Source organism: Odocoileus virginianus, chromosome 13 (genome assembly GCF_023699985.2).
Source record: "Odocoileus virginianus isolate 20LAN1187 ecotype Illinois chromosome 13, Ovbor_1.2, whole genome shotgun sequence".
Lineage (NCBI taxonomy): Eukaryota > Metazoa > Chordata > Mammalia > Artiodactyla > Cervidae > Odocoileus > Odocoileus virginianus.
Window position 1 is genome coordinate 24839259 of NC_069686.1, and position 27719 is coordinate 24866977.

The window sequence follows — 27719 nt, forward strand, 5'->3', positions numbered from 1 at the left end:
CCTGAAACTGAGCTTTAAGTGAAGACTTAGGAATTAACCACTGTTGAGGAAATTACTTTGGAAATTACTTTGCCAAAAATAACTACATAAGTACTTTGGTTATAGTTATTGCACTGCACTGCCATGTGAACTTGCTATTTACTGTTCTAATGAAATTTAATTGTATATCTACATTCAACTAGTGGAGAAATGAAATAGTAGCATTTCTTAAAAAAAGAAGTCAGAGGTATTGCACATCATCTTGAAATGGGTACTGGATTCAATTCTAGTGTTTAATGTCTATTTGTTTTGGTGCAGGTTATTCAAACTCTCTAGTCACCGTCACCCAGGCCTTTCAATTCTTTATAGTCCCCAACTTATAACAAGGGCTCAGAATAGCTCAGGTAGCTTGTGACACCTACCTCACAGGATTGTTCTAAAGAATGAATTAGGCATGTGAAAAAATTTTTGACCATAAAATGCTGTCCACATGCCTATTATTGTTAGTTGCTAGCATTGTCAGTAAACTCATTGTATGGAATACATAGTGCTTATTTAATATTTGAAGCATCAGATTTGTGAAGTTTTAATTTGTGAAATATAGTTCTCCTTTAGTGTCTTATTGAGGCATATTGCATTAATATATTTATTGGTGTTAACTATCTTTGCTTTCCCGGAAAAACTCCTACTTTGTCATAAATTATTTAATTTTTAAAACTTTTTCTTTAAATAAAAAGACTAGAAAAGACTATATATTTAAGACTATCATTGAGCTCTAAGTTCTGCTACAGATATATCCCACACATTTTACCGTATAGTACTTTGTCTCCAATGTCACAGAGATTATATTGTGATTTACCATAAAACTCATATGTGTTTCAGAGGAGAGATATTTTTAAAATGTATAAATGCCCACTCCTGTCTCTCTCTCTTTTTAAAATCTGCAACTTATTTGTTGATGAAACTAGGTCATTTGTCTTATGATGTTTTCCACATTCAGAATTTGGCTAATTGCATCCTGTGGTGCCACTTAACATGTTCCTTTATCCTCTGTTTCCTGTAAGTTGACTGTTAAATCTAGAGACTTGATCAGATTTGGGGCAGATATTTTTCATAAGAATGTTTCATGGGTTTTACTGTGTATTTCCATTAACAGACATGTAATAACAAGTTACCTTTATTGATGTTAGCCATCAATAATCGTTGCCAGTATCTTTTAAAATTGAAGTGTAGTTGATTTATCCCTCTACAGCAAAGTGATTCAGTTATACATATATATAATTCTTTTTAACCTTCTCTTCCACTATGGTTTATCACAAGACGTTGAATATAGTTCTCTGTGATATACAGTAGAACCTTGCCACTTATCCATCCTATCTATATATAATAGTTTGCACCCAAACTGCCACTCCATTCCTTCCCCACCCCTACCTTCTTGGCAACCACAAGTCTGTTCTCTATGTCTCTGAGTCTGTTTCATAGTCTGTTTGTGTCGTATTTTAGATTCCACGTATAAATGCTAGCAATATGGTATTTGTATTTCTCCTTCTGTCTTACTATGAAAATCTCTAGGGCCATCCATGTTGCTGCAAATGGCGTTGTTTCATTGTTTTGGGGGGATGAGTAGTATTCCATTGTGTCAATATACCACCTTTTCTTTATTCATCTGTCGATGGACATTTAGGTTATTTCCATGTCTTGTCTATTGTTGGTAGTGCTGCTGTGAACATCACTGCACGTGTCTTAGTTAATAAAGAGTTATAAACAATTATAATCTGTAACAAATATTCTTGTAATTAGTTGAGATATTTCTTTAAAAAGCCAGTTTTCCTATGTCAGCTATTTGTCTCTCTCGATAGGATTCATTCAGAAAACCCAGGATAAAATGTGATTCTTTCCCTTAGTTTTTAAAATAATGGTCAATGAGAATCAGTTACTTTTTAGTATTATTATGAATTCTTGGAATTAAACATGTGTGCTATGTTTCATTTTATTGAGTTATTCTTACGATGTCCAAATTGTCCTGACTGTGGCAAGGAGAAACCGTATCATATTGGTTCCTGAGATGGTTCCTTTTAGTGGGAAATGGGATTTAGAAACAGTCTGGGCCAGGGTGACTCAGGGGTACTGGATTTGTTGTTTGTAGGCCCTTTCAGTTGACATTAGAGAATACTGGTTAGAAAATGAAATGTTACCTATGCAACATTGAGGTTTGACATTTGCCATTCTGATTAAAATATGGTTTAATTTCAGCACTATTGACATTTGGGGCTGGATAATTCTTTGTTGTTGGGGGGCTGTCTTGTGCTTTACAGTATTATTTAGTAGCATCACTAGCCTGTACCCAGTAGATCCCAATAGCACATTCTCTTCACCCTAATTCAGTTGTGACAACCAAAATTGTCCCTAGACATTGTTAAATGTCTTTGGGTGAATGTGTGTGTGTGTGTGTGTGTGTGTTTGTCTGTGCAAAATCACCCTCAGTTGAGAACCATTGGATTACAGAAATAAAAATTTTAAATTTAACAGAATGCTAAGTAATTATAATGAATCATGCTTTGGAGAATTAAATACTTCATGATAGTTTAGCTCTGAGACAAAAAAGTATAATTCAAAATCAACAAAGAGACAAACTGTATGATAACAACATCTTTTTTACAGCACCCTTTGAAAAGTAAAAAGTGTCCTTTTTACTTCTAAAATGTTGGTAGTTGTGTATAAAACAGACTCTGAGTCACTACGAAATGGGCTTATGTCCCAGCTGTCATTTCCTGACCTTTGCCCCAAGTATGTATATTAGTTTCTTTAAGCTTCAGTTTTCCCTACTATGGAACAGGAACAGTAATACTAAATGTGCTTGCTGCTTTGAGAGTTAATTAAAATATGAGGTGCCTAGCAGAGTGCCTGGTTCATAATAGACCATAGCTAGTAGCTTTTATCATTAAATACAATTATCAAGGAAAAGTAATCCAGAGAAACCTCAGAAGTGAACGTATAACCCTGTGAACAAAAGTAAGGTGCTTTTTTTCTATTTTAGAGTCCTGCCAAATATCACAAAACCTAGAACTTATGAAGGATAAAGAAAGTAAAGGGTTTTTCAGCTTATTTCAACGCAGTAAGAAAAAACGGGAGCAAGTACGTATTTTCTTATGTAGTATTTTATAAGATTCTTCTAATCTGTTTTTAATTGCATGTGCTTTTTACCATGGAATTACCTGTAGATTTTGCCTTTTCATTCTGTATTAGACTGTCAGTGCCCCTGCGACTCCTCTAGTAAGTAAGCACCGGCCAACTTTTACAAAGAGCAATACCATTTCCAAACAGTATATTTCAAACACCCTGCCATCGGATGCCCCCAAGAAGAGACGTGCCCCACTGCCTCCAATGCCCGGGTCTCAGAGTGCCCCCCAGGACCTCGCGCACATCCAGGAGAGGCCAGCTTCTTGTATGGTGAAATCCCCGAGTGTGGATGAAACAGAGGAGGTATGTACCTTTATTTTGTTTGTATTTTTAAGATGGGGCTTCCCTGGTGGCTCAGATGGTAAAGCATCTGCTTGCAATGCAGGAGACCTGGGTTTGATCCCTGGGTTGGAAAGATCCCCCGGAGAAGGAAATGGCAATCCACTCCAGTACTCTTGCCTGGAAAATTCCATGGACGGAGGAGCCTGGCAGGCTGTAGTCCGTGGGGCCGTGAAGAGTCGGACTCGACTGAGTGACTTCACTCACTTAAGATGGGGAAGGGGACCATCCATTTTTCCTTTTAACTAACTTGTCCTTTTCCACATAGGCTGCTAATAGGAACATTTACTCATATGTAACTAGATGAATAACTAGTTCCTAACAGCATTGGTACTATGAAGAGAGTCCCTATGTATAGTTCTGAAGTGCAGTAAAGAATAAAATATGTCTATTTGAAGTAGCTTTTATATACAAGCAAATACATCATCTGTAAACCTTGAAGTCCTGGTTTATTAAGGCCCAGCTGGAGGTTCTTGTTTGATGCATGTATTAGGAAAGGAAATATTTATTTTTGAACACAACTTTTTTTCTTTTTGTTAACAGCAACACAATCTTTATGTTACTTTCATGGGTTTCTAACTACGTATAGTCAGGTCTTGACCTGATACATATATACTCTGTTATAAAAAAGTCTTTATATAAAATACTACAGTTACTATCATATACTTTGATGTTCAAGGCACTGTTCTAGGTATACCTTTTTCCCAAACATTCTCACTATTACGTCTCTCTAATCCCAAATTTTCCTGGAACATGCTATTTTGTTGAGATCTACTTGCAAGCAACTTTTCATGTCTGTAATGTCTGTACATTCTTTGCTTTATTCAGGTGAATTATATTTGACGTTTTAAGTAACTGTGATTGAACATGAGACCATATATTTTGTTGCTTGGAGTTGACAGTTGTTTTAAGTTAACTTTGAGAGCAAATTTTATTTTGAGGTATTTGAGAAACTCAGTTTTCTTGTGTCTAGTTGAAGGATTTTGTTTCCTCCTTAGAAAGTTAGTAAATTCAATGCTCAAGAAATTAACCCTTCTCAACTAATAAAGTTTTCTGTATTTTTTAATCTTAGAGATATTTTAACTATAGTTTTAAATTGTAATTTATAAACTGTCATATGTGTCTTTAGAAAGTAGCAACTGGATTAGATAGAAATGAACTTAAAAAATGCTGAAGCTCAGTAGTTACTTGGAAAGTCATTTATTAAGCTGTCTTATTATTTCTATAAGGCTCTCTTGTCAAATGGCTGTGGTATAAAATCTCATCTTACACATCAGAAGGATAGTTATTTTTTCAAATTATAGAATCATTTACTGCAGAGTTTTCCAGGGCAAATGCTTGGTGGTTGGGTTCAATCTTTAAAAATGTGTGGCAGTGTATTAGACAGACAAGAGGAACCCTGTTCCTGTTGAAAGATGCAAGGAATGTGAGGACTGTTGGTGAGTCTGGGCATGTGCAAGAAACAGAGATTGAAACATCGAGAGAAGCAGGGACCCCACGTCAGGGTCAGAGACTTCATTTTGTGACCATAACTAGTTTGCACTTCTTCATAGCAAGTCATTTAAAAGGTAGCACTTTCAGGATCATTTTATATTTTTAATTACCATAAAACCGTACTGTAACAGTATAAATTATTACACTCTTGAGTGGTTACCAAAGTCTGTCTGTTCCTTTATATAGAAATACATCTTTGCCCCTGCTCACAAACCTTTCCAGATGACTTCATCCAATCTATTACAGTAAACCTCCTTTGTGTTTGGAGCCTGAAGAGGTCTACATTGTCTTTCTAAAAGTCAGCTTCTTAAAATTCTAGGCTGTACTACCAATGACCTCACCAAAAAACCATTTCTTTTGATTCTCACTCTCTGTTCTGTGACCAGTTGATGCCCCCATGTTCAAGGCTATTTTTTTTTTTAGTTTGTTGCCTTTGGAAAATTAGACATTTTTATATAATTTTCTAATTATTTTTTCCTTTGATCTGGACATCTGGTTAGTTCTTTGATGTATTGTTTAGCAGGATCTGTAATTATTTATTTTTCCCTAGAGAAGCTGAAAAATCATTTTAAAAAATTTATTCATTACAAAAATTCTTAACAGTGAAGCCGTGGTTCTCTGTGTATGTGTGAGTGTGTGGACATGCACACGTTCATGCTCCTATGAGTTCATGCCTTCCAAGGCATCTTGCCACGTATTTCCTTAACTTCTTTGCCATATTCAGTGGGATAGATCACCCTTTGGTCTTGTTTTTTCTCTCTTCCAAATGGCCCTATTTCTCTTCTTATAGCTCAGCTCTCTTCTTTTCTTCCCCCACAACTTCTTTACCCATTTTCTAAACTTGGAGGTACCTGAATCCATGATCTTCATCTATGTCTGCTCTTTCAGAGGAAACATCTATTCTTTGTTGAGTTCTCAGCTGCAGTGTTTGGAATAACATCCCCCCAAAAGATAAGTCCAAGCCAAAGATCTAGAGATGAGAAAGTCCTGGACTTAAGCTGGGCCCAATCCAGTGACTGGTGTTGTTGCAACAGCAAGAGGGGAATGCTGTTTAGTCACTCAGCCGTGTCCAACTCTTGGCGGCCCCCTGGACTGTAGCCCACCAGATACCTCTGTCCATGGGATTTTCTAGGCAAGAACACTGGAGTGGGTTTCCGTTTCCTTCTCCAGGGGATCGTTCCGACCCAGAATGGAACCCACATCTCCAGCATCGGCAGGCAGATTCTTTACCACTGAACCACCAGGGAAGACTCAGGCACGAAGACACAAAGGAGAGGTGATGTGATGACAGAGGGAGGTTGCATGGCACTGCCTCAAGCCAAGGAATGCCAGGAGCCTAGAGGGGGCAAGGACGGACTCTTCCCCACCGGCTTCTGAGGGATGTGGTCCTGCTGACACCTTGATCTCAGACTGCTAGCTTCCAGAACTGCAGCAGAATATGTTTCTGTTGGCTGAAGCTGCCCAGTCATGGTCATTTGTTCTGGCAGTCTAGGAAATGAATACATCAGCTTTATATTCCAGTCTCAGTTATCATTCCCCTTGCAGTTTGAACTCATGGTTGCTTACTGACTCCTCACTGTCTGGTTGTTGTTTAGTTGCTAAATCATGTCCAGCTCTTTGGGACCCCATGAATTGCAGCACACCAGGCTTCCCTGTCCTTCACTATCTCCTGAAGTTACTCAGACTCATGTCTGTTGAGTCAGTAATGCCATCCAACCATCTCATCTGTCACCCCTTTCTCCTTTTGCCCTCAATCTTTCCCAGCATCAGGGCCTTTTCCAAGGAGTCAGCTGTTTGTATCAGGTGGCCAAAGTATTGAGCTTCAGCATCAGTCCTTCCAATGAATATTCAGGGTTGATTTCCTTTAGGATTGACTGGTTTGATCTCCTTGCAGTCCAAGGGACTCTCAAGAGTCCTCTCCAGCACTACAGTTTGAAAGCATCAATTCCTCAGCACTCAGCCTTCTTTATGGTCCAACTCTCACATCCATACATGACTACTGGAAAAACCATAGCTTTGACTATACAGACCTTTGTCAGCCAAGTGATGTCTCTGCTTTTTAATATGCTGTCTAGGTTTGCCATAACTTTTCTTCCAAGCAGCAAGCTTCTATTAATTTTATGACTGCAGTCACTACAGTGATTTTGGAGCCCAAGAAAATAAAATCTGTCACTGTTTCCAGTTTTCCCCCATTTATTTGCCATCAAGTGATGAGACAGGATGCTATGATCTTCATTTTTTTTTAATGTTGAGTTTTAAGCCAGCTTTTTCACTCTTCTCTGTCACCTTCATCAAGAGGCTCTTTAGTTCTTCTTCCCTTTCTCTCAGTAAAGTGGTATCATCTGCATCTCTGAGACCATTGATATTTCTCCAAGCTGATTGATTCCAGCTTGTGCCTCATCCAGCCCAGCATTTCACATGATGTACTCTGCATGAAAGTTAAATAAGCAGAGAGACAATATACAGCCTTTATATATTCCTTTCCCAGCTTTGAACCAGTCTGTTGTTTCATGTCCAGTTCTATTGCTTCTTGTCCCGTATTCAGTATTCTCAGACGACAGGTAAGGTGGTCTAATATTCCTGTCTCTAAGAATTTCCCAGTTGGTTGTTATCCACACCATCAAAGGCTTTAGCACAGTCAATGAAGCAGATATTTTTTGGAATTCCCTTGCTTTTTCTGTGATCCAGCAGATGTTGGCAATTTGATCTCTGGTTCCTAAATCCAGCTTGTCCATCTGGAGGTTCTCAGTTCATGTACTGCTGAAGCTTAGCTTGAAGGATTTTGAATGTACTCTTGCTAGCATGTGAAATGAATGCACTTGTGCAGTAATTTGAACATTCTTTGGGATTAGAATGAAAACTGACCTTTTCCAGTCCTGTGGCCACTAATGCATTTTCCAAATTTGCTGACACATTGAGTGCAGCACTTTAGCAGCAGCATGTTTTAGGATTAAGAGCTCAACTGGAATTCCATCACCTCTACTAGCTTTGTTTGTGGTCATGCTCCCTAAGGCCCACTTGACTTCACACTCCAGGATTCTGACTCTAGGTGAGTGACCACACCATTTTGGTTATCTGGGTCATTAAAACCTTTTTTGTACAGTTCTTTTGTGTATTCTTGCTGCTCTTCTTAATCTCTTCTGCTTCCATTACATCCTTGCTGTGTCTGTCCTTTATTGTGCCCAACTTTATATGAAATGTTTCCTTGTTATCCCCAGTTTTCTTAAAGGGATCTCCAGTCTTTCCCATTCTATTGTTTTCCACTATTCCTTTGCATTGTTTGCTTATGAAGGCTTTCTTATCTCTTCTTGCTATTCTCTAGAACTCTGCATTCAGGTGGGTATATCTTTCTCTTTCTCTTCTTTTTTCAGCTATTTGTAAGGCCTCCTCAGACAACCATTTTGCCTTCTTGCATTTCTTTTTCTTGGGGATGGTTTTGGTCATCATCTTCTATACAATGTTAGGAACCTCCATCCATAATTCTTCAGGCACTCTGTCTACCAGATCGAGTTCCTTGAATCTATTCATCACCTCCACTTATAAGAGATTTGATTTAGGTCATACCTGAGTGGCCTGGTGGTTTTCCCTACTTTATTCAATTTGAGCCTGAATTTTGCAATAAGGAGCTGATGACCTGAGCCCCAGTCTGCTCCTGGTCTTGTTTTTGCTGACTGTATAGAGCTTCTTCATCTTCGGCTGCAAAGAATATAATCAGTCTTATTTGGGCATTGACCATCTGGATATCAATGTATGTAAAATCAATGTCACTTTTTTCTCCCAGTTTGAAAAGCTCAAGATGATCTCTGATGTTCTTTCTTTTTCTTTCCACATCCACTTAGTGACTAACCATTCAATTTCTCTTCACATGTCTCCTTGTCCCTTTCTCCTATTCCCTCTGCTAGAGCCATGCCCCAGGGAAGTCCAGGGCCAGGAATGTAAGGAGAAGGTCAGTACTTAGCTTGTCTTGCCCCTTCTTGTCTTCACAATATGAAGGATGCGGCAAGCTGCCACATTCATATTTTATAATTGTCACTTTTCAGTTCAGAAACTTTGGATAGATGGCTGTCATTTTCCAGGCATTTAAGGCCCTCCACACACAGTTTGGTGGGTGTGAAAGGCTCTATACACATCTCCCTTCCTCTCTCCCCTTTCTTTCTTTCTTTCTAGTTATTTTGAGGTATAATTGACAAAATTGTAAGCTATTTAAATACATTGTGGCAATTTGAAATACGTTGTGAAAGAATTCCGACTATCTATTTAATTAACATGCCCATCACTTCACATATTATCAGGGTTTTTTTTGGTATGAACATTTAAGTTCTGTCTTAGCAAATTTCCATTATATAATAGTGTTGTCAACTATAGTCACTATGTTTCAGTTAGATCCTCCGATCTTCTTCATCTTCTAGTTGAAAGTTTGTCCTCTTTTATCAATTTATCTCTATCCCCCCATCCCCCCAGCCCCAGGTAACCTCTTCTACTCAGTTTGATTTTTAGATACCATGCAATATTTACCAGTCTTTGGCTTATTTCGTTTACTGTAATGCCCCGAAGGTCCATCTATGTTGTTACAAATGGCAGGAGTTCCTTCTTTCTCATGGCTGAATAATATTCCTGTGCATGTGCATATGTGTGTGTATCATATATATATATATATATATACATATATATATATATATAAATACACATATTTAACTTATCACATCTTTGTCCATTTATCCATACATGGACACTTAGAGTGTTTCTGTGTCTTGGCTATTGTGACATGGGAGGGTAGGTAACTCTTTAATATCCTATTTTTGTTTCCTTTGAATACATATCCAGAAATGCAATTGCTGGATCATATGGTAGTTTCTATTTTTAATTATTTCACTGACCTCCAAACTGTTTTCCATAGTGGCGGCACCAATTTATGTTCCTACCAAGAGCACACAAGGATTCTCTTTTCTTAACATTCTTGTCAGCACATATCTGTTATAGTCTTGATAATAGCCATTCTAACAAGTATGACATGGTATCTTACTGTAATTTTGATTTTCACTTCCCTGATGATTAATGTATAGTTATAAGGGATTTGATTTATGTCATACCTGAATGGTCTAGTGGTTTTCCCTACTTTCTTCAGTTTAAGTCTGAATTTGGCAATAAGAAGTTCATGATCTGAGCCACAGTCAGCTCCTGGTCTTGTTTTTGCTGACTGTATAGCGCTTCATCTTTGGCTGCAGAGAATATAATCAGTCTGATTTCGGTGATGACCATCTGGTGATGTCCATGTGTAAAGTCTTGTGTTGTTGGAAGAGGGTGTTTGCTGTGACCAGTGCGTTCTCTTGGCAAAACTCTATTAGCCTTTGCCCTCCTTCATTCTGTACTCCAAGGCCAAATTTGCCTGTTACTCCAGGTGTTTCTTGACTTCCTACTTTTGCATTCCAGTCCCCTACAATGAAAAGGACATCTTTTTTGGGTGTTAGTTCTAAAAGGTCTTGTAGGTCTTCATAGAACTGTTCAATTTCAGTTTCTTCAGTGTTACTGGTTGAAGCATAGGCTTGGATTACTGTGATATTGAATGGTTTGCCTTGGAAATGAACAGAGATCATTCTGTCATTTTGAGATTGCATCCAAGTACTGCATTTCAGACTCTTTTGTTGACTATGATGGCTACTCCATTTCTCCTAGGGGATTCTTGCCCACAGTAGTAGATATAATGGTCATCTGAGTTAAATGCACCCATTCCAGTCCATTTTAGTTCACTGATTCCTAAAATGTCGCTGTTCACTCTTGCCATCTCCTGTTTGACCACTCCCTATTTGTCTTGATTCATGGACCTAACATTCCAGGTTCCTATGTAATATTGCTCTTTACAGCATCAGACCTTGCTTCTATCACCAGTCTCATACACAACTGGGTATTGTTTTTGCTTTGGCTCCATCCCTTCATTCTTTCTGGAGTTATTTCTCCACTGATCTCCAGTAGCCTATTGGGCACCTACCAACGTGGGTAGGTACTGTGAAACAAAGAGAAGCGAAAAGCAAAGGAGAAAAGGAAAGATATACCCATTTGAATGCAGAGTTCCAAAGAACAGCCAGGAGAGATAAGAAAGCTTTCCTCAGGGATCAATGTAAAGAAATAGAGGAAAACAACAGAATGGGAAAGACTAGAGATCTCTTCAAGAAAATTAGAGATACCAAGGGAACATTTCACACAAAGATGGGCTCAATAAAGGACAGAAATGGTATGGACCTAACAGAAGCAGAAGATAATAAGAAGAGGTGGCAAGAATACACAGAAGAACTGTACAAAAAAGAGCTTCACGACCCAGATAATCACAATGGTGTGATCACTCACCTAGAGCCAGACATCTTGAAATGTGAAGTCAAGTGAGCCTTAGAAAGCATCACTACAAACAAAGCTAGTGGATGTGATGGAATTCCAGTTGAGCTATTTCAAATCTTGAAAGATGATGCTGTGAAGGTGCTGCACTCAATATGCCAACAAACTTGGAAAACTCAGCAGTGGCCACAGGACTGGAAAAGGTCAGTTTTCATTCCAATCCCTAAGAAAGGCAATCCCAAAGAATGCTCAAACTACTGCACAATTGTACTCATCTCACACGGTAGTAAAGTAATGCTCAAAATTCTCCAAGCCAGGCTTCAGCAATATGTGAACTGTGAAATTCCAGATGTTCAAGCTGGTTTTAGAAAAGGCAGAGGAACCAGAGATCAAATTGCCAACAGCCACTGGATCATCAAAAAAGCAAGAGAGTTCCAGAAAAACATCTATTTCTACTTTATTGACTACGCCAAAGCCTTCAACTGTGTGGATGCACAATAAACTGTGGAAAATTCTGAAAGAGATGGGAATACCAGACCACCTGACCTGCCTCTTGAGAAACCTATATGCAGGTCAGGAAGCAACAGTTAGAACTGGACATGGGACAACACTGGTTCCAAATAGGAAAAGGAGTACGCAAAGGCTGTATATTGTCATCCTGCTTATTTAACTTATATGCAGAGTACATCATGAGAAACGCTGGGCTGGAAGAAGCACAAGCTGGAATCAAGATTGCTGGGAGAAATATCAATAAGCTCACATATGCAGATGACACCACCCTTATGGCAGAAAGTGAAGAGGAACTGAAAAGCCTCTTGATGAAAGTGAAAGAGGAGAGTGAAAAAGTTGGCTTAAAGCTTAACATTCAGAAAACTAAGATTGTGGCATCTGGTCCCATCACCTCATGGGAAATAGATGGGGAGACAGTGGAAACAGTGTCAGACCATTTTTTTGGGCTGCAAGGTTACTGCAGATGGTGACTGCAGCCATGAAATTAAAAGACGCTTACTCCTTGGAAGGAAAGTTATGACCAACCTGGATAGCATATTAAAAAGCAGAGACATGGCCAACAAAGGTCCATCTGGTCAAGGCTATGGTTTTTCCAGTGGTCATGTATGGATGTGAGAGTTGGACTGTGAAGAAAGCTGAGCGCCGAAAAGTGGATGCTTTTGAACTGTAGTGTTGGAAAAGACTCTTGAGAGTCCCTTGGACTGCAAGGAGATTCAACCAGTCCATCCTGAAGGAGATCAGTCCTGGGTGTTCATTGGAAGGACTGATGTTGAAGCTGAAACTCCAGTACTTTGGCCACCTCATGTGCAGAGTTGATTCATTGGGAAAGACCCTGACGCTGGGAGGGGTTGGGGGCAGGAGGAGAAGGGGACGACAGAGGATGAGATGGCTGGATGGCATCACCAAATCGATGGGCATGAGTTTGAGTAAGCTCCGGGAGTTGGTGATAGACAGGGAGGCTTGGTGTGCTGCGATTCATGGGGTCACAGAGAGTCAGGCACGACTGAGTGACTGAACTGATAATTAATGATGTTAAATACCATTTCTAATACTGATTGACCATTTGTAAATCTTTGTAAAAATATTCAGTTCCTCTACCCATTTTTAAAATTGCATTTGTTAGGCTATCAAGTTGTATGAGTTCTTATATATTTTGGATATTAGCCCCTTACGAGATACATGATTTGCAAATATTCCCTTTCTACAGGTTGCCTTTTCGTTTTGTTGGTGGTTTCTGTTGTTGTACAAAAGCACTATTTTTTTTTTTTTTTTTTGGTTAATTCCTCATCATTTTCAGTATGCTTCTAACTCTAACCAGAAGATTTGACATCACTTGTGCAAAAACCCTGTTTCCTATGCTTTTTTCCCCCCTATGCTTTTAGAATAGAGTAATTCCCCCAGCTTCATCTTTATTCCTCCTCACTCATTCAAATTATACCTTTCCTTTACCTGCTTCATGAAGAATTTTTTAAAGATTCCAACATGGGATGATCTTACTTTCTCTGAATTTGTCTCTCTTGAATCTTTATGTTTCAGTTTACTTTATGTATATGTGTAGGTCGTATATTCCTATGATATATATTTCTAAAGATGAAAAAGAAAATACAGTGAAAATTCTCCATTCCAACCTTGCTGCCAACCAACCAAATTCTCATGCCTAAAGGCAATCAATAACAGTCTTGTGTATTCTTCCAGCCTGACTATATGTATATATATTCAAGTCAGTATTCAACCTACATATATTTTTAATTTCTCAACCAGTCATATGCCACATGTATTATGTTATACCTCGCTTTTTGGTATTGAATGATATATTTTGGATATCCTTATCAATACATAAAAGGCTTCCCTTTTTAAGGTTGCATAATATTCCATTGATGGATATAACATGTTATGGGATAGACACCCTATCTTCTAAAAATAAACATTATTTTATTGTTTAAAGCTTATAACATTGTTAAATTCTCTCTTTTAAAATTTCCAATCAGAGGATGGGATTTGTGTTCCCCAGAGAAATTCTGTAACACAGTAGGTGTTCAAGAGAATTGATTAATAAACTTTTAACCACAGTTTCACACAATCAGGTATGGGATATACAATGAAAATGTCAAAATTCTAGTATTTCATGGGTAGATCTGGTAAATTTTCAGAAGTACTTGGATAACTTAAACATTGCTTCAGTTCAGTTCAGTCACTCAGTCATGTCCATGAATCGCAGCATGCCAAGCCTCCCTGTCTATCACCAACTCCCGGAGTTTACTCAAACTCATGTCCATAGAGTCGGTGATGCCATCCAGCCATCTCATCCTCTGTCGTCCCCTTCTCCTCCTGCCCCCAATCCTAACCCAGCATCAGGGTCTTTTCCAATGAGTCAGTTCTTTGCATCAGGTGGCCAAAGTATTGGAGTTTCAGCTTCAGCATCAGTCCTTCCAATGAACACCCAGGACTGATCTCATTTAGGATGGATTGGTTGGATCTCCTTGCAGTCCAAGGGACTCTCAAGAGTCTTCTTTAACACCACAGTTCAAAAGCATCAATCCTTTGGCGCTCAGCTTTCTTCACAGTCTAACTCTTACATCCATACATGACCACTGGAAAAACCATAGCCTTGACTTACATTTACTTTTAATAGTAATTGGCTCAAATAATTCTTGGCAATATTTTTCCTAAGCTTTTACAAAGAAGTGAGAATTTTGGCAAGGTTGTGTTGAAAGCTTAAGGACCAACAACTAAAATGTAGTGTGCATTACATAATGCATATAAATGAAATTCACTCCTGAATTGAAATTTTTTTATAGCATCAGATGAAAATATTCCGGAAATTCAGCAAAGCGTATAGTCATAATCACTGTAGACATTTTATATCTGTTTTAACAATTTAGTTTTGAATTTGAAATTTTAAGAAGGCACTGTTTTTACTGGTTAGAAGTAATGCCAAGCTGGGAAAAATTACTGGAAAAAAAATAAATGACAATATAATTTCCAAGTCGTTGAAAATTTTGGATACATCCTTGTCCTGTGATTTTTATTGTTTAGGTGGTAAAATAAACCACAAGGGTGCGCTGTTTAACAGAACTATAGCATTCTGATTTTTTCCAGTTTTTTTCCCCCCAAAGAACCCTTTGAATAAAGCAGAAAGAAAATATTGGAAATAGTTACATTATATTAGAAATAGCAAATGCTTCTCTTGTGGGTGAACTACCAGGAAACAGAGCTAGTAACATGTGACGTGTGAGAAAGTGATTTATAGTTAGCACAGTTTTATTCATTTTGAGTTTTTATTTTAATGTTCTTTAGTAATCACTGATATTTTATTTGCCTTAGGCTTAGAGATAAGTCAGTCTGTCTGTAGCTTGGAAAAAATGTTGCTAACCACATCTATTTTATACTTTTTGGCAGTCTATATTTAATAATTTGCCTCATTCCTCTAAGGCATTTCTCAGTACTGGCAAATTAAGGTATTTGGATAGTGATTTTGGAGCATCAACTGAAAATATTCACATAAAAGGCTGTTGATTTTCTGAGCTAATTTTGGCAACCAGTTGTGCAGTTTCCAAAGAGAATTCAATGATGATCCTAGTTAGTAAAATAATCTATCCTAACATTTTGGGGGAACATTTCTGCATGTAAAATTCTTTCTAACCCTCTAAAGCGTATATTTTAGAAGACTACATAGTTTACTGTCACTGCTACAGTGTCATTTTCCTTGTAAAGGTGAAATACCTTGTTTTTTATGGAAAAGTTCATTTGGAAGAGAAAACTATCCAATTAGAAATTTTCTGGCAGTTTTTCTTGGTTCTTTTAAAGCCTTTTTTGAATATGATTCTGCCTGAAGATGTGAAATGCCATTTGTGCAACAACATATGTAAGAGCTGGCCCATGCTGTCATTTCATGGACTAGATCACATGTATCACTGCATAAAATGCATATAATTTTTTAAATAAGGTTGTCCTTGACTTCATACATGACAGAAGTCAGAAATGCAGTGGTATTGACTTAAAAGTGACTTAGAGTTCTGGGATTGAAACTAAGTTCAGAAATCCAGTTTCTGACCCATGCCTGCTGACCAAGTATCTGTGAAGAGCACACTTAATAAAATCAGTGGCCAAAGGATGTCCTAGTATTATTGGCAAGTTAACCTTTTATGCTTATTTTACATTTGAAGAGTGGAAGGAGAGTTGGACAGAAGCTGTAGTAATCTTGACCCATAGAATCCAAAGAACCTTTTGGAGAATTCTTCATACATTTGGTGTGGCTTTGTTGCTTGGATGTGTGTGTGTATACAACAGAAAACCGCTTTTCCTGGGCTACTAGCATAACATCTCATTTTCTTTAGGATATTGACTTTTGGCTGGAAACACAACAAGGAATGCTTTTGACTGGGCATTTCACTTGATCTCATTTTGCTTTCTGCTGCAGACAAACACTCAAATGTTGAGAAACTGAAATTCTTTGCCATATAGTCTTATGCAAGTGAAATATAATACCTAGAGTGTTAGTTTTTTAACAGCTGATTTGTTTTTTTTTAAATACTTGACATTTTTCATCTTTTACCCAATTTCAGCTTTTAATATTTATCATGCTTTACAAACAGATGAGAGGCTGTCATACATTTATGAAATGTGCAAGCATATATTTGGTCTTAGCGTCACTTAGAGTTTAATCTAGTCATTTTATGCAGAGTCATTAAGGTTGTTGTAATAGCGTATATTTATAATTTTTCAGAAATATACCCCTTTTTAATTTTTTTCTCCAGGTTATCTCATAACATTTGATTTTCACCTCCACTTTCCACTTATTATATAAAAAGTGGACCACACATATAATTCTCCAATTGCCTAGGAACAGTGGTTGCCATGGCATTTTCAGCTTGATATACAGTATACAGCTGTCTGTACTTCCAAAAATATTACTTGTTTCATTCAGTAGAGAAATATACCAGCACAATAAAATATTTAATTTGCTTTCCCTTTTAAGGTTTTCCCAGATACAAGACATACTTTGCATTGTAGTTTTCATCAGATCTTGAAAGGGTCATAATCACACAAGGGCAGAAATAATGACTAATGTTTATATAACATTTGCTAATATTTCAGACAAGGCTCACTTTATTCATTTAATGCTCATGACATTCCTCTGAGCAATTATTTTTGAAGTTTCTGCCAGCTTTACCTCTGACCTAAATGCAAAGAACTAAGCACATTATAAAGTTGCTAAATTTTAAAGAACAGTACTATTCAAGGTCATTTGTGGAATTAGTGGGGATTTCACTTCCTTATCTACTTTGCCTCTCTAAAGTACATATTCTGAGTTAATAAAATATCATTGAGGGACTACCCTGGTGGTCCAGTGGTTAAGACTTCGCCTTCCAATGCAGGGGGCACAGGTTCAATCTTTGATCAAGGAACTAAGGTCCCACCTACTGTAGGGTACAGCCAAAACTTTTTTTTTAAGTGTCAGAAAATAATCCATGTTAGGGGTCTTCCTTTACAAGTTCTTGTAAGACAAAGCTTTCTTAGTCTTTCTACTACTGTGATATTTGGGACCACATGGTTCTAAGAAATGAAGTGAAGTGAAGTTGCTCAGTCGTGTCTGACTCTTTGCGACCCCATGGACTGTAGCCTACCATGCTCCTCTGTCCATGGGATTTTCCAGGCAAGAGTACTGGAGTGGGTTGCCATTTCCTTCTCCAGTGGGTCTTCCTGACCCAGGGATCAAAGCCGGGTCTCCCGCGTTGTAGGCAGACGCTTTACCATTTGAGCCACAAGGGAAGTCCTACATGGTTCTAAAGACATGCCTTTCTCTAGTAACCAGCATATTAACAGAGGTCAGGGTAGAGGGAAGCTGGCCCCTTTCCGCAGGCTGCAGTAATACAATGGTGGGGTCACTTGGATAATGCCGGCCATGCAGTCTGAACTCTCTTCTGGGATGAACTGAGCTTTCCTAGCTTGTTCCCTTGATTGCTCCTTTACTCTGGTAGAGACCCTAATTCAGTTACCTGTAGAGTAATCTGCCTGCCTCTGGACACCCCTCTGTCTTGATCACTATGACCACAGAGAACCATAGTTACCACCATCCTCTTTTTAACTTGATCCTGATCTCTGCTTTCTCCTGGTTCATCTTGTCTTTTTTTATTCAAGATATACTAGTTAGGCCCATATGTTCAGGCATTTAAAAAATGTTATAAGTAAGGGATTACCACTAATAAGACTTGGTTACATACTTTCTCAAAGAACTGGAGGGTTGATAAAATGGAAGCAGATTGCCTGAGGGAGAGAAATATAAAACGGTTGCAAGAACAGACGTAACACAGGTTGTAAAATTTGTGTTTTAGTTTTATTCTGATGTGTGTAGAGAGGGCTGGAAAGAATTACTTTGCGGCAGAAGAAACCCTAGCCTGGCTTGAGAGACAGTCTTGGATCTACCAGAAGTCTCTTATATTCTTCTTTGTTTTGGGGTCATTTTTCTCATTGTCTTCTTCACCATCTTCTACCTTGAAGACAAGCCATTGAACTTTGTGGCTTGGGTTTCTCCTCTGTAGAATAAGATTTTGTAACAAAATTTCCAAAAGTCTTTTTCAATTCTAGTAATATAAAATTGTGTTTTGTTAAAGTTGTTGTTGTCGTTTAAAATCGGGCTTTAAAAAAAAAAAATCGGGCTTTAACAAATGAAAGTGCTCTGTTGTAGGGATCTTTGGTTTGGTCGGTGTTACCCTAGACAGTGATATCTAGTCTTGGTATTACTCATCTAAAGATTTTTGAACCCTGAAAAAGGATAGCAAAATAAATCATGGGCTAACTGAGATCCTTCTCCCTGAACTCTTGATTGTAAAACAAAAAGTCAACACATGTGTTTTGGGCATCCCTTAAAAGAGGCTGAAGGTAATAAAATTTGAGGAAGATATGTTCAGGTTAATGAGTCTGTTAACCAGACAACACAGATGTTATTATCATTGACTAAGAGTGAGTCTCCCGCTGTTATATCAGTAAATTTGGAAAACTCGGCTATGGCCACAGGACTGGAAAAGGTCAGTTTTCATTCCAATCCCAAAGAAAGATAATGCCAAAGAATGCTCAAACTACCACACAATTGCACTCATCTCACAAGCTAGCAAAGTAATGCTCAAAATTCTCCAAGTGAGGCTTCAACAGTACATGAACTGAGAACCTCCAGATGGTCAAGTTGGATTTAGAAAAGGCAGAGGAACCAGAGATCAAATTGCCAACATCTGTTAGATCATCAAAAAAGCAAGAGAGTTCCAGAAAAACATGTACTTCTGTTTTATTGACTATGCTAAAGCCTTTGACTGTATGGATCACAACAAACTGTGGAAAATTCTTCAAGAGATGGGAATACCAGAACACTTGACCTGCTTCTTAAGAAATCTGTATGCAGGTCGGGAAGCAACAGTTAGAACTGGACATGAAACAACAGACTGGTTCCAAATAGGGAAAGAGTACATCAAGCCTGTATATTGTCACTATGCTCATTTAACTTATATGCAGAGTACATCATGAGAAATGCTGGGCTGGATGAAGCTCAAGCTGGAATCAAGATTGCTGGGAGAAAAATCGGTAATCTCAGATATGCAGATGACACCACCCTTATGGCAGAAAGCAAAGAAAAACTAAAGGGCCTCTTGATGAAAGTGAAAGAGGAGAGTGAAAAAGTTGGCTTAAAGCTCAACATTCAGAAAACTAAGATCATGGCATCTGGTCCCATCACTTCACTTCACTTCACTTTGCATCACTTCATGGCAAATAGATGGGGAAACAGTGGAAACAGTGACAGACTTTATCTTTTTGGGCTCCAAAATCACTGCAGATGGTGACTGCAGCCATGAAATTAAAAGACGCTTGCTCCTTGGAAGAAAAGCTATGGCCAACCTAGACAGCATATTAAAAAGCAGAGACATTACTTTGCCAACAAAAGTCCGTCTAGTCAAAGCTATGGTTTTTCCTGTAGTCATGTATGGATGTGAGAGTTGGACTAGAAAGAAAGCTTAGTGCAGAAGAATTGATGCTTTTGAACTGTGGTGTTGGAGAAGGCTCTTGAGAGTCCCTTGGACTGCAAGGAGATCCAACCAGTCCATCCTAAAGGAAATCAGTCCTGGGTATTCATTGGAAGGACTGATGCTGAAGCTGAAACTCCAATACTTTGGCCACCTGATGCGAAGAACTGACTCATTTGAAAAGACCCTGATGCTGGGAAAGATTGAAGGTGGGAGGAGAAGGGGACAACAGAGGATGAGATGGTTGAATGGCATCACCAACTCAGTGGACATCAGTTTGAGTAAATTCTTGGAGTTGGTGATGGACAGGGAGGCCTGGCATGCTGCAGTCCATGGGGTCACAAAGAGTCAGACAAGACTGAGTGACTGAACTGAACTGAACAGTGGGTTTAAAACTAGATGATTCTAAGACCAATGCTTTGGCAGGCTTGGCCACTCAAAATCCTCTGAAGAGATTTAACTTGTTAGTTAACTCCAAAAGTCACAAGTGAAAGGTGGTGATAGTCATTTAGACACCTGTAAGTGGATCTAGCTCCAATCTCATTGCTACTCCTTGTAGAATTTATTTCGGGGGATTGATAGAAACACCATGAAAATTAGCAGAATAGATGCCTGCTTATATAACTGTGGATTTGAGAGTTCCAGCCTCTGAGACTGCTTCCCTATTTCTCCTTTCCCTAATTATAGTTGTCTGATACCTGGAATATCACCCCTATTTCTTATACTTCTTCACTGATATGACTTTTTAAAATCTCAGTTGACTAAAGCAAGCTTAGACTTTCAGTGCTGTCAATGAAGGATCTTAAAACAGGATTACAGAGAGAATAAAAAAATAGAATATATAAGTTCTAAATGTTTAGGAGTCTTGGCAAAGTGCTGCCCAAGGGGGAAAAGGGTCTAGAAAAAGCAGGATTCAAGGCAGCAAAATAAACTTGCTCTAGACCCACTAAAAGATAGTATGCTGTGTGAAAAATCATCATAGACAAAGAAACTGGCATGTATGCTTTCATCCAGTACAAGTCAAAGCGTGTGTGCATTTATCTGAGTGAGTGTATGCAGGTATAAGGTAAAGGTTGGACAACAAAATTTCTAGTTGGTAACCTGTATTTACTGAGATTTTACAGTGATGTTTCTTTTTTTTTTTTTTCCCTTGTCAACATATGCATTGTTTGAATCTTATGGGAGATTGTGCTAACTTTATGATCAAATCAATAATAAAATTGATTTCTTTGTAATAAGAAAAATCTATCTTCAGAGCTTTGCCTATTTTGAAATTCAATAGAACATCTTATACTTCTATATTACACTCACTCTGGTATAATAGTTATGTTTAAGAAAATTGATTTGTTGTTTAAGTTGTAAAAGTATTTTAGAATTCTATCAAGAGTTAAGAGTTAGGAATTCCCTGGCGGTCCAGGGGTTAGGACTCCATGTTTTCACTGCAGAGTTCAGTTGTTGGTCAGTGAACTAAGGTCCTGAAAACCGTGGTTCTGGCTTAAAAAAAAAAAAAAAAAAGTTAAAGCATGACCTTCAGTTAAATGGAAATTTAGTCATTAGGATAGAAATGATTAATCCCTAGTAAATTAGGAAAACCTAATGTCAATTATAAGGTATTATAATATTTTACAGCATTTATTGAGAGTGTCCAAATTGGAGAAGGATAATGGGAATCTGTGCCTAAAGAAGAAAAGAAAATTATATGAGTTTTAAGACAGTTTTAAGAGATTGCTTAAGTTCTTTCTAACCCAACCCCACCTTACATGGAAAATCGTATTATAAACAAACTAAAATCCAAAAGCTTCTAATAGAAACATTTAATAATGTCATTGAAGTTGAATCACTGTATTCCCATCCTTTGATTTAGTCTTTTTATTTTCCTATTTGTATTCTTCTCTTTTAATTAGAATATATTGATTTCAGTGATCCACGTCTTATAATTCAACTGTGATTAATAAGTAATTTAATAATTACTACAGTGCTAGTACTAAGTAAATCTATTGAATGCCATTCAATTCTGTTTTCTTCAGCTAAATTTACTTTTATTTTGAACCAGTGAATTCTGATCTGGATGTGAATTATGAGGGATTAACTATCTGGCATGGTTTTCAGCTTGACCTTGTCACTTTCATTAGTGAATTCTGTTTATGCAGTAATTTTTCTTTTTCACAGACAATAAAATTCAGTGATGTACGTTACTGTTAGAGGTGTAGTTTTTGCTGAAGGCAGGCAGACTTAGTGACTCTAACTAAAATAAATAATTGGAAATTTCTAATCATTAATCAAAGCATTTTTCCCATAGTAAGAGGAAACCTCTCTGTTTTCTTGTTTTGTAAATCCTCTGGACTTAAATATAATATGATCTCAACTCCTTTTGGAGAAAGAAATGGCAACCCACTCCAGTACTCTTGCCTGGAAAATCCCATGGACGGAGGAGCCTGGTGGCCTGCAGTCCGTGGGGTCGCTAAGAGTCCAACACGACTGAGCGACTTCACTTTCATGCACTAGAGAAGGAAATGGCAATCCACTCCAGTGTTCTTGCCTGGAGAATCCCAGGGATGGGGGAGCCTGGTGGGCTGCCATCTATGGGGTCGCACAGAGTCGGACATGACTGAAGCGACTTAGCAGCAGCAACTCCTTTTAAAAATTTCCATCATAATTTGAACAAGGGAAATGTACCTTGGCTAGCTGGTAAAAACTAAAGACAGTTCTAAGCAGTTCTTTTATTTTAAATGTTTGCACTAAATGTATGAAATATTTCAGATTTATATACTTTAATACACCCCCTCAGTAAGATTTAACAAACTGGTATTAAACATTTAGCTTTTATTAAACTCCTTTAACGTATGATGAAGGTATGATGAAGCTGCCTGAAGTGACTTAAGGTGAAGTTTTACACACAGTGGAATTGGTTTGTGCAGTGGGCTAAGCACAAGTTCCTGCAGTTGTTTGAGGTCGATTATAACTGAGACTGACTCTAGTAGGACTCCCACCACCACCAGCACTGAACAAAGGACCAGTCTTAAATACCTCCTTTTATGCTGCTGCTGCTGCTAAGTCGCTTCAGTCGTGTCCGACTCTGTGCGACCCCATAGACGGCAGCCCACCAGGCTCCCCCGTCCCTGGGATTCTCCAGGCAAGAACACTGGAGTGGGTTGCCATTTCCTTCTCCAATGCATGAAAGTGAAAAGTGAAAGGGAAGCTGCTCAGTCGTGTCTGACTCTTCTCGACCCCATGACTACAGCCTACCAGGCTCCTCCGTCCATGGGATTTTCCAGGCAAGAGTACTGGAGTGGGGTGCCATTGCCTTCTCCGCCTTTTATCTGTACTTTTTACTCTAACCCCTAATTACAACTGTCATTTGCTTATCTTATTTACACTTTCACATACTTGAAAGTAGACAAATTACGCGCCCTAACATGAGCTCCTATCTGTGGAGCAGGGTCCCTGTCCTAGGTGCAGCACTCAATGCCTCACACAGGTCATTCCACATGAGCATCCAGCCCCAGTGTAGCAGGTACTGTTACTTTTCCCACTTTGTGGAGGAGGAGGCAGAAGGTTGCGGGGACAGTAAATGCTATGCTCTCCTGGTGCGAGCCCTGGCATTGACTCCAGAGCTCCTGTGTTTGGGAACCATTACATTGCCTCTCTTCCAGCTTGCAAACCCTCTGTAAACTTCTCTCCAATTAGACAGATTCACACTCAACATCCTGGGTAGCTCAACCCTGATGAATTAAAGAGTAGAACTACTGGGAGTTGATTAAGAAGCATATTCCTGAAGTGCACAGAACACAATGGGGCTTAAGAATACACAGTGCCCTTCCTCACCCTTTTTTATTTAATATTTTATATGGGACCCATGATGTGTTTACTTAAATAACTGCATTAGTTTAGTATGTCTACTTTTTAGAAAGCTTGTGTACTGGATCTGTTATTCTACTGGTATCCCAAGGTACATGCCAGTTTTCTTGGCTACAGTCTATTTAGAAATACCTAGATCTTCTGCCTTAAATGCCCTTTCTTTTTCTGCAGGTTTTTACCCAAGAGAAATATTTTCATATAGGATCCAGGGGTTCCTTTATTTTAATCTTAATAGTGATATTTTAATTAACACGAAATAAGTCCAAGTTTGATTTTCTCTTGGCTGCTGCTTAGCTGATTAAAATTCTTTTCTAACAGCCTCTAAACACACACACATACACACACACACACACACACACACACAAATTTAACAACTCTTGCGGCTCTCTCTTATAGGACAACAAAAAATGTATATCACGCTATTCTTTGAATGCTAATATCATTCATATCTCACAACGAAAGTAATATTCTCATCACTAATTGGGAGGCTTATTTTTTAAACTCACCACTCTTAGTCCTTAAAAAAGCCTGTGTGGCCCATCTTACAGCATTTGTTAAGTTTACATTTTTGTCATCAACTTAGTAAGCTCTTACCATTAATTACAGCATGGAATCTAGTGATATAGTTAACATAAGTTGACCTGGTCACACGCAGTGATGATCATGTTCTCTTCAAAGGTCTTTGTTCTTAAGTCTGTATGATCCATGTGCTGGTTTAGAAACACAAGTCCATTTGCTTTCATTACACACCCGTACAATAGAGGAAGGGGGTAAATCTGACAGAATAAGGTTACAAAACATGTGCTCCCTGCAAGACATTCATGGCTTTGCCCTTCTAACATGCATTCCCTCAACTGTCTTCACAAATGCTATTAAAAATAGTTTAACATTTGTGATGCTGAAATATGTATATTTTGACAAATTTTAAATTATTTATCCATAGAAATATAAATATCCTGTACAAAAAAAAAGTTAGCTTATTTTAAGACCTCTAGGGTGATAAATGAAATACATGAGTTTATTTTTACTCTGTCTTTGAGTTATTAGGTCCATATAAATTTGTGAGTCTCTGTATATACATTTCTCCCTTTTTTTATTTCTGTGCTATCTGCTTTATTATATTATAATGAAAATTTAAGAGCTGTAACTCTTAAACAGATATAGTTGTCTGAGAAATTCATGTTGTGACTGCTTTTGTCAGGTCATAGAAAAGACCAATAAATGACTGTGGCTGGGAACTTGACCTGAAGGGGAACACGAGTTGTTTTCAGATGACGTGAAAGCGATCAGTCCAGAGATGGGAAACGTGGTGTCAGCGTAGAATTAGGAGGATCAGATGCAGCCATGGCTTCATGCATTCACCGGTTACTTACTGATCACCTACTTGTTTCTACTGATAAACTAGGTCTGTGATAGGAATGAGGCATACTTGAATAGGGCTTTACAGAAGTAATCTCATCAAGAAATAAAATGACATCTTTACTGCTGTTGATATTTTAGATCAGTGTTTCAAAAAGTGAAGTGCCGCATTGTTTTAAGAGAATTTTTGGCCTTCTTCCTAACCATCCCTAAATTTGTTAGTTTTATGATGGCAAGTGAACATTTCCAAACACACACACATCATCATAAGAAGGTTTTTATTTAAACTTTATGTTCTACTCAAAATGATATTTAAATACTGCTGATTCATCACTACATTCCTTTCTCATCTCTTTATCATCAAGGGCCTTTCTCCTAATTATTTAAAGGTCCAAGCAGCATATGGGTGAGGACCCACCCATATGCCCATCCAGGTGAGGTGTGTTGGGGGGGGGGGTGTGGCCCTCTGATTTAATCAGAATTGGCTTTAGTGACTCAGAATCAGAATCTGGATTTGGGTGGCAGGTTTTAACTCATTTCATGCTGGATTTTGGAGATGTCTAAAGGGTTCTGTAGAAGGGACCAGAGTAATGAGAGGAGCGGAGATTGATGGTTGCAGCTATTTATCAACTGGTACAGAAGTCTAATGTTTCAGTTACTGATAAGGTCAGCCTGGTGCCACCCTGTCTGACCCCTGGTTAAGATGCCTTAACCTCAGTGAGAGGTGTGTTCCGCCAAGTGCTTGCCACTGTGGACCAGACTCTGCTTCTGTCCCTGTGAGATGATCTGCCTTCCACTTTGGTACCTAACAGAGCTGGCAGTGACAACAGCTGACTCAAAATTTTCTCTGGGAGGGCAGGCTTTCTTCCTTCTCTGACAGAAATATTACAATATTTCAAAAGAGTAAATTTGCTGAACTTTTTGTGGTGTGTAGCAAAATATAATGACTAACAAACATCTTATGAACTAGACTGCTTTCCTTAGCTGTATTACATTGTCTCATACGATTGGGATGGCCCAAGCTTTACATACTCTTCAAGTTTATCAAGAGCCTTTATTTACAAATGAAGAAGGCAATTTTTGGTTCATTTCTCTCATTCATTCAACAAATATTTATTGAGAAACTTCTATGAACCAGATATTGTTCTGGAGTTACAGCAGTGAGCAAAATAGGAGGAAAAAACATCCTTACCCTAAGAGTCAAACCTGGTGGAAGCAACAATAAACAAGGTTAACAGGCCAATCCTGCAGTCTGTTAGAGAAAGATGAAACATTGACAATAAATATCCCAGGTGGCACTGGTGGTAAAGAACCCACCTGCCAATGCAGAATACGCAAGAGATGTGGGTTCAGTCTCTGGGTTGGGAAGACCTCCTGGAGTAGGAAATGGCAACCCACTACAGTTTTCTTGCCTGGAGAATCCCATGGACAGAGGAGCCTGGCAGGCTATGGAACATAGGGTTGCAAAGAGTCAGACACGACTGAAGTGACTTAGCGCAAGCACATAAATCAAGCTCGGAAGAGAGATGGGAAGTGTGTGTGTGTGAGTGTGGGTGGGTGGGTGGGAGTGTGTGTGGGTGGGTGGAGGGAGTCAAGGAGGTGCTCACTGGGAAGTGACACTTGAGAAAAGACCTGAAGAAAATGATAGGGTAAAATGTTAAATTACAAAAAGGGCATTCCAGGGACAGGGAACAGCAAGGCAACCATCCCGAGGTGAGAACACTCCTGGCACATTCCAGGAGCAGCGCAAAGGCCAGTGTGGCTCACTCTGCTCCACGCTTGGAGAAGGAGGTGGTCAGAAAGATCTAGGTGCTGGGTGACTGATAACCTTAGAAGTCATTACAAGGACTTTGGCTTCTCTGTATCACTTGGGAAATTACTAGGGAGTTTTGAACAAAGTGCCTTCACCTGATTTTTTTTTTTTTTTAAGATTTATTTATGGCTGTGCTGGGTCTTCAGTTGCTGCATATGGGCCTTTTCCAGTTGGGTTGAATGTGGGCTTCTCACTGCAGTGGTTTCTCTTATTGCAGAGCATGGGCTCTAGGCATGTGGGCTTTGGTAGCTGTGGCACATGGGTTCAGTGGTTGCAGCTCATGGGCTCCAGAGCACTGGTTCAGTAGTCATGGCACACGGACTTGGCTGTTACCTGGCATGTGGGATCTTTGCAGATCAGGGATTGAACCTGGTGTCTCATGCTTTGACCAGGCAGATTCTTTACCACTGAGCCTCCGGGGAAGCCCCTTGATTTTCATTTTAACAGGTGCCTTTGCTGCTATGTTGTGGAAGGACTGTAGGGAAGCAGTGTGGAAGAAGCAGTCCAGGTAGAAGGTTCTTAGTGGTGACTCAGACTCTGTGGTAGCAATTGAACTGGATGAGCCAACAGGATGGACTTGACTTGCAGTGTGAGACAGGGGATGAGGAAGCAGGACTCCACAAGTTCTGGCCTAAACAAATGGAAGAACGACTTGCTTTTATTGAAACAGGGAAGACTGTGAGAACAGGATTATTTTTAATGGGGGAGATGAAAGGAGGAATTATCAGGATCTTAGTTTTAGACATGCTGAGTTTGAAACGGGCTTTGACACTAAATGAAGATCAGACAGAGGTCCAGGAATGGAGATATAGTTTGGAATCACCAACATATAAATAATACAGAAAATA

At 38.7% G+C, this 27719-nt stretch overlaps 1 protein-coding gene across 1 annotated transcript in view; it reads left to right on the forward strand.

Moving 5' to 3' along the window:
* The window catches only part of COBLL1 (cordon-bleu WH2 repeat protein like 1), a 168664-nt gene that overhangs the window by 118877 nt on the left and 22068 nt on the right, over nt 1–27719 (forward strand). Inside the window, exons 7-8 of the mRNA XM_070476123.1 lie at nt 3017–3114; nt 3226–3462. Of these exons, the coding sequence (XP_070332224.1) occupies nt 3017–3114; nt 3226–3462 (335 nt within the window). The remainder of the gene's footprint in view (nt 1–3016; nt 3115–3225; nt 3463–27719) is intronic.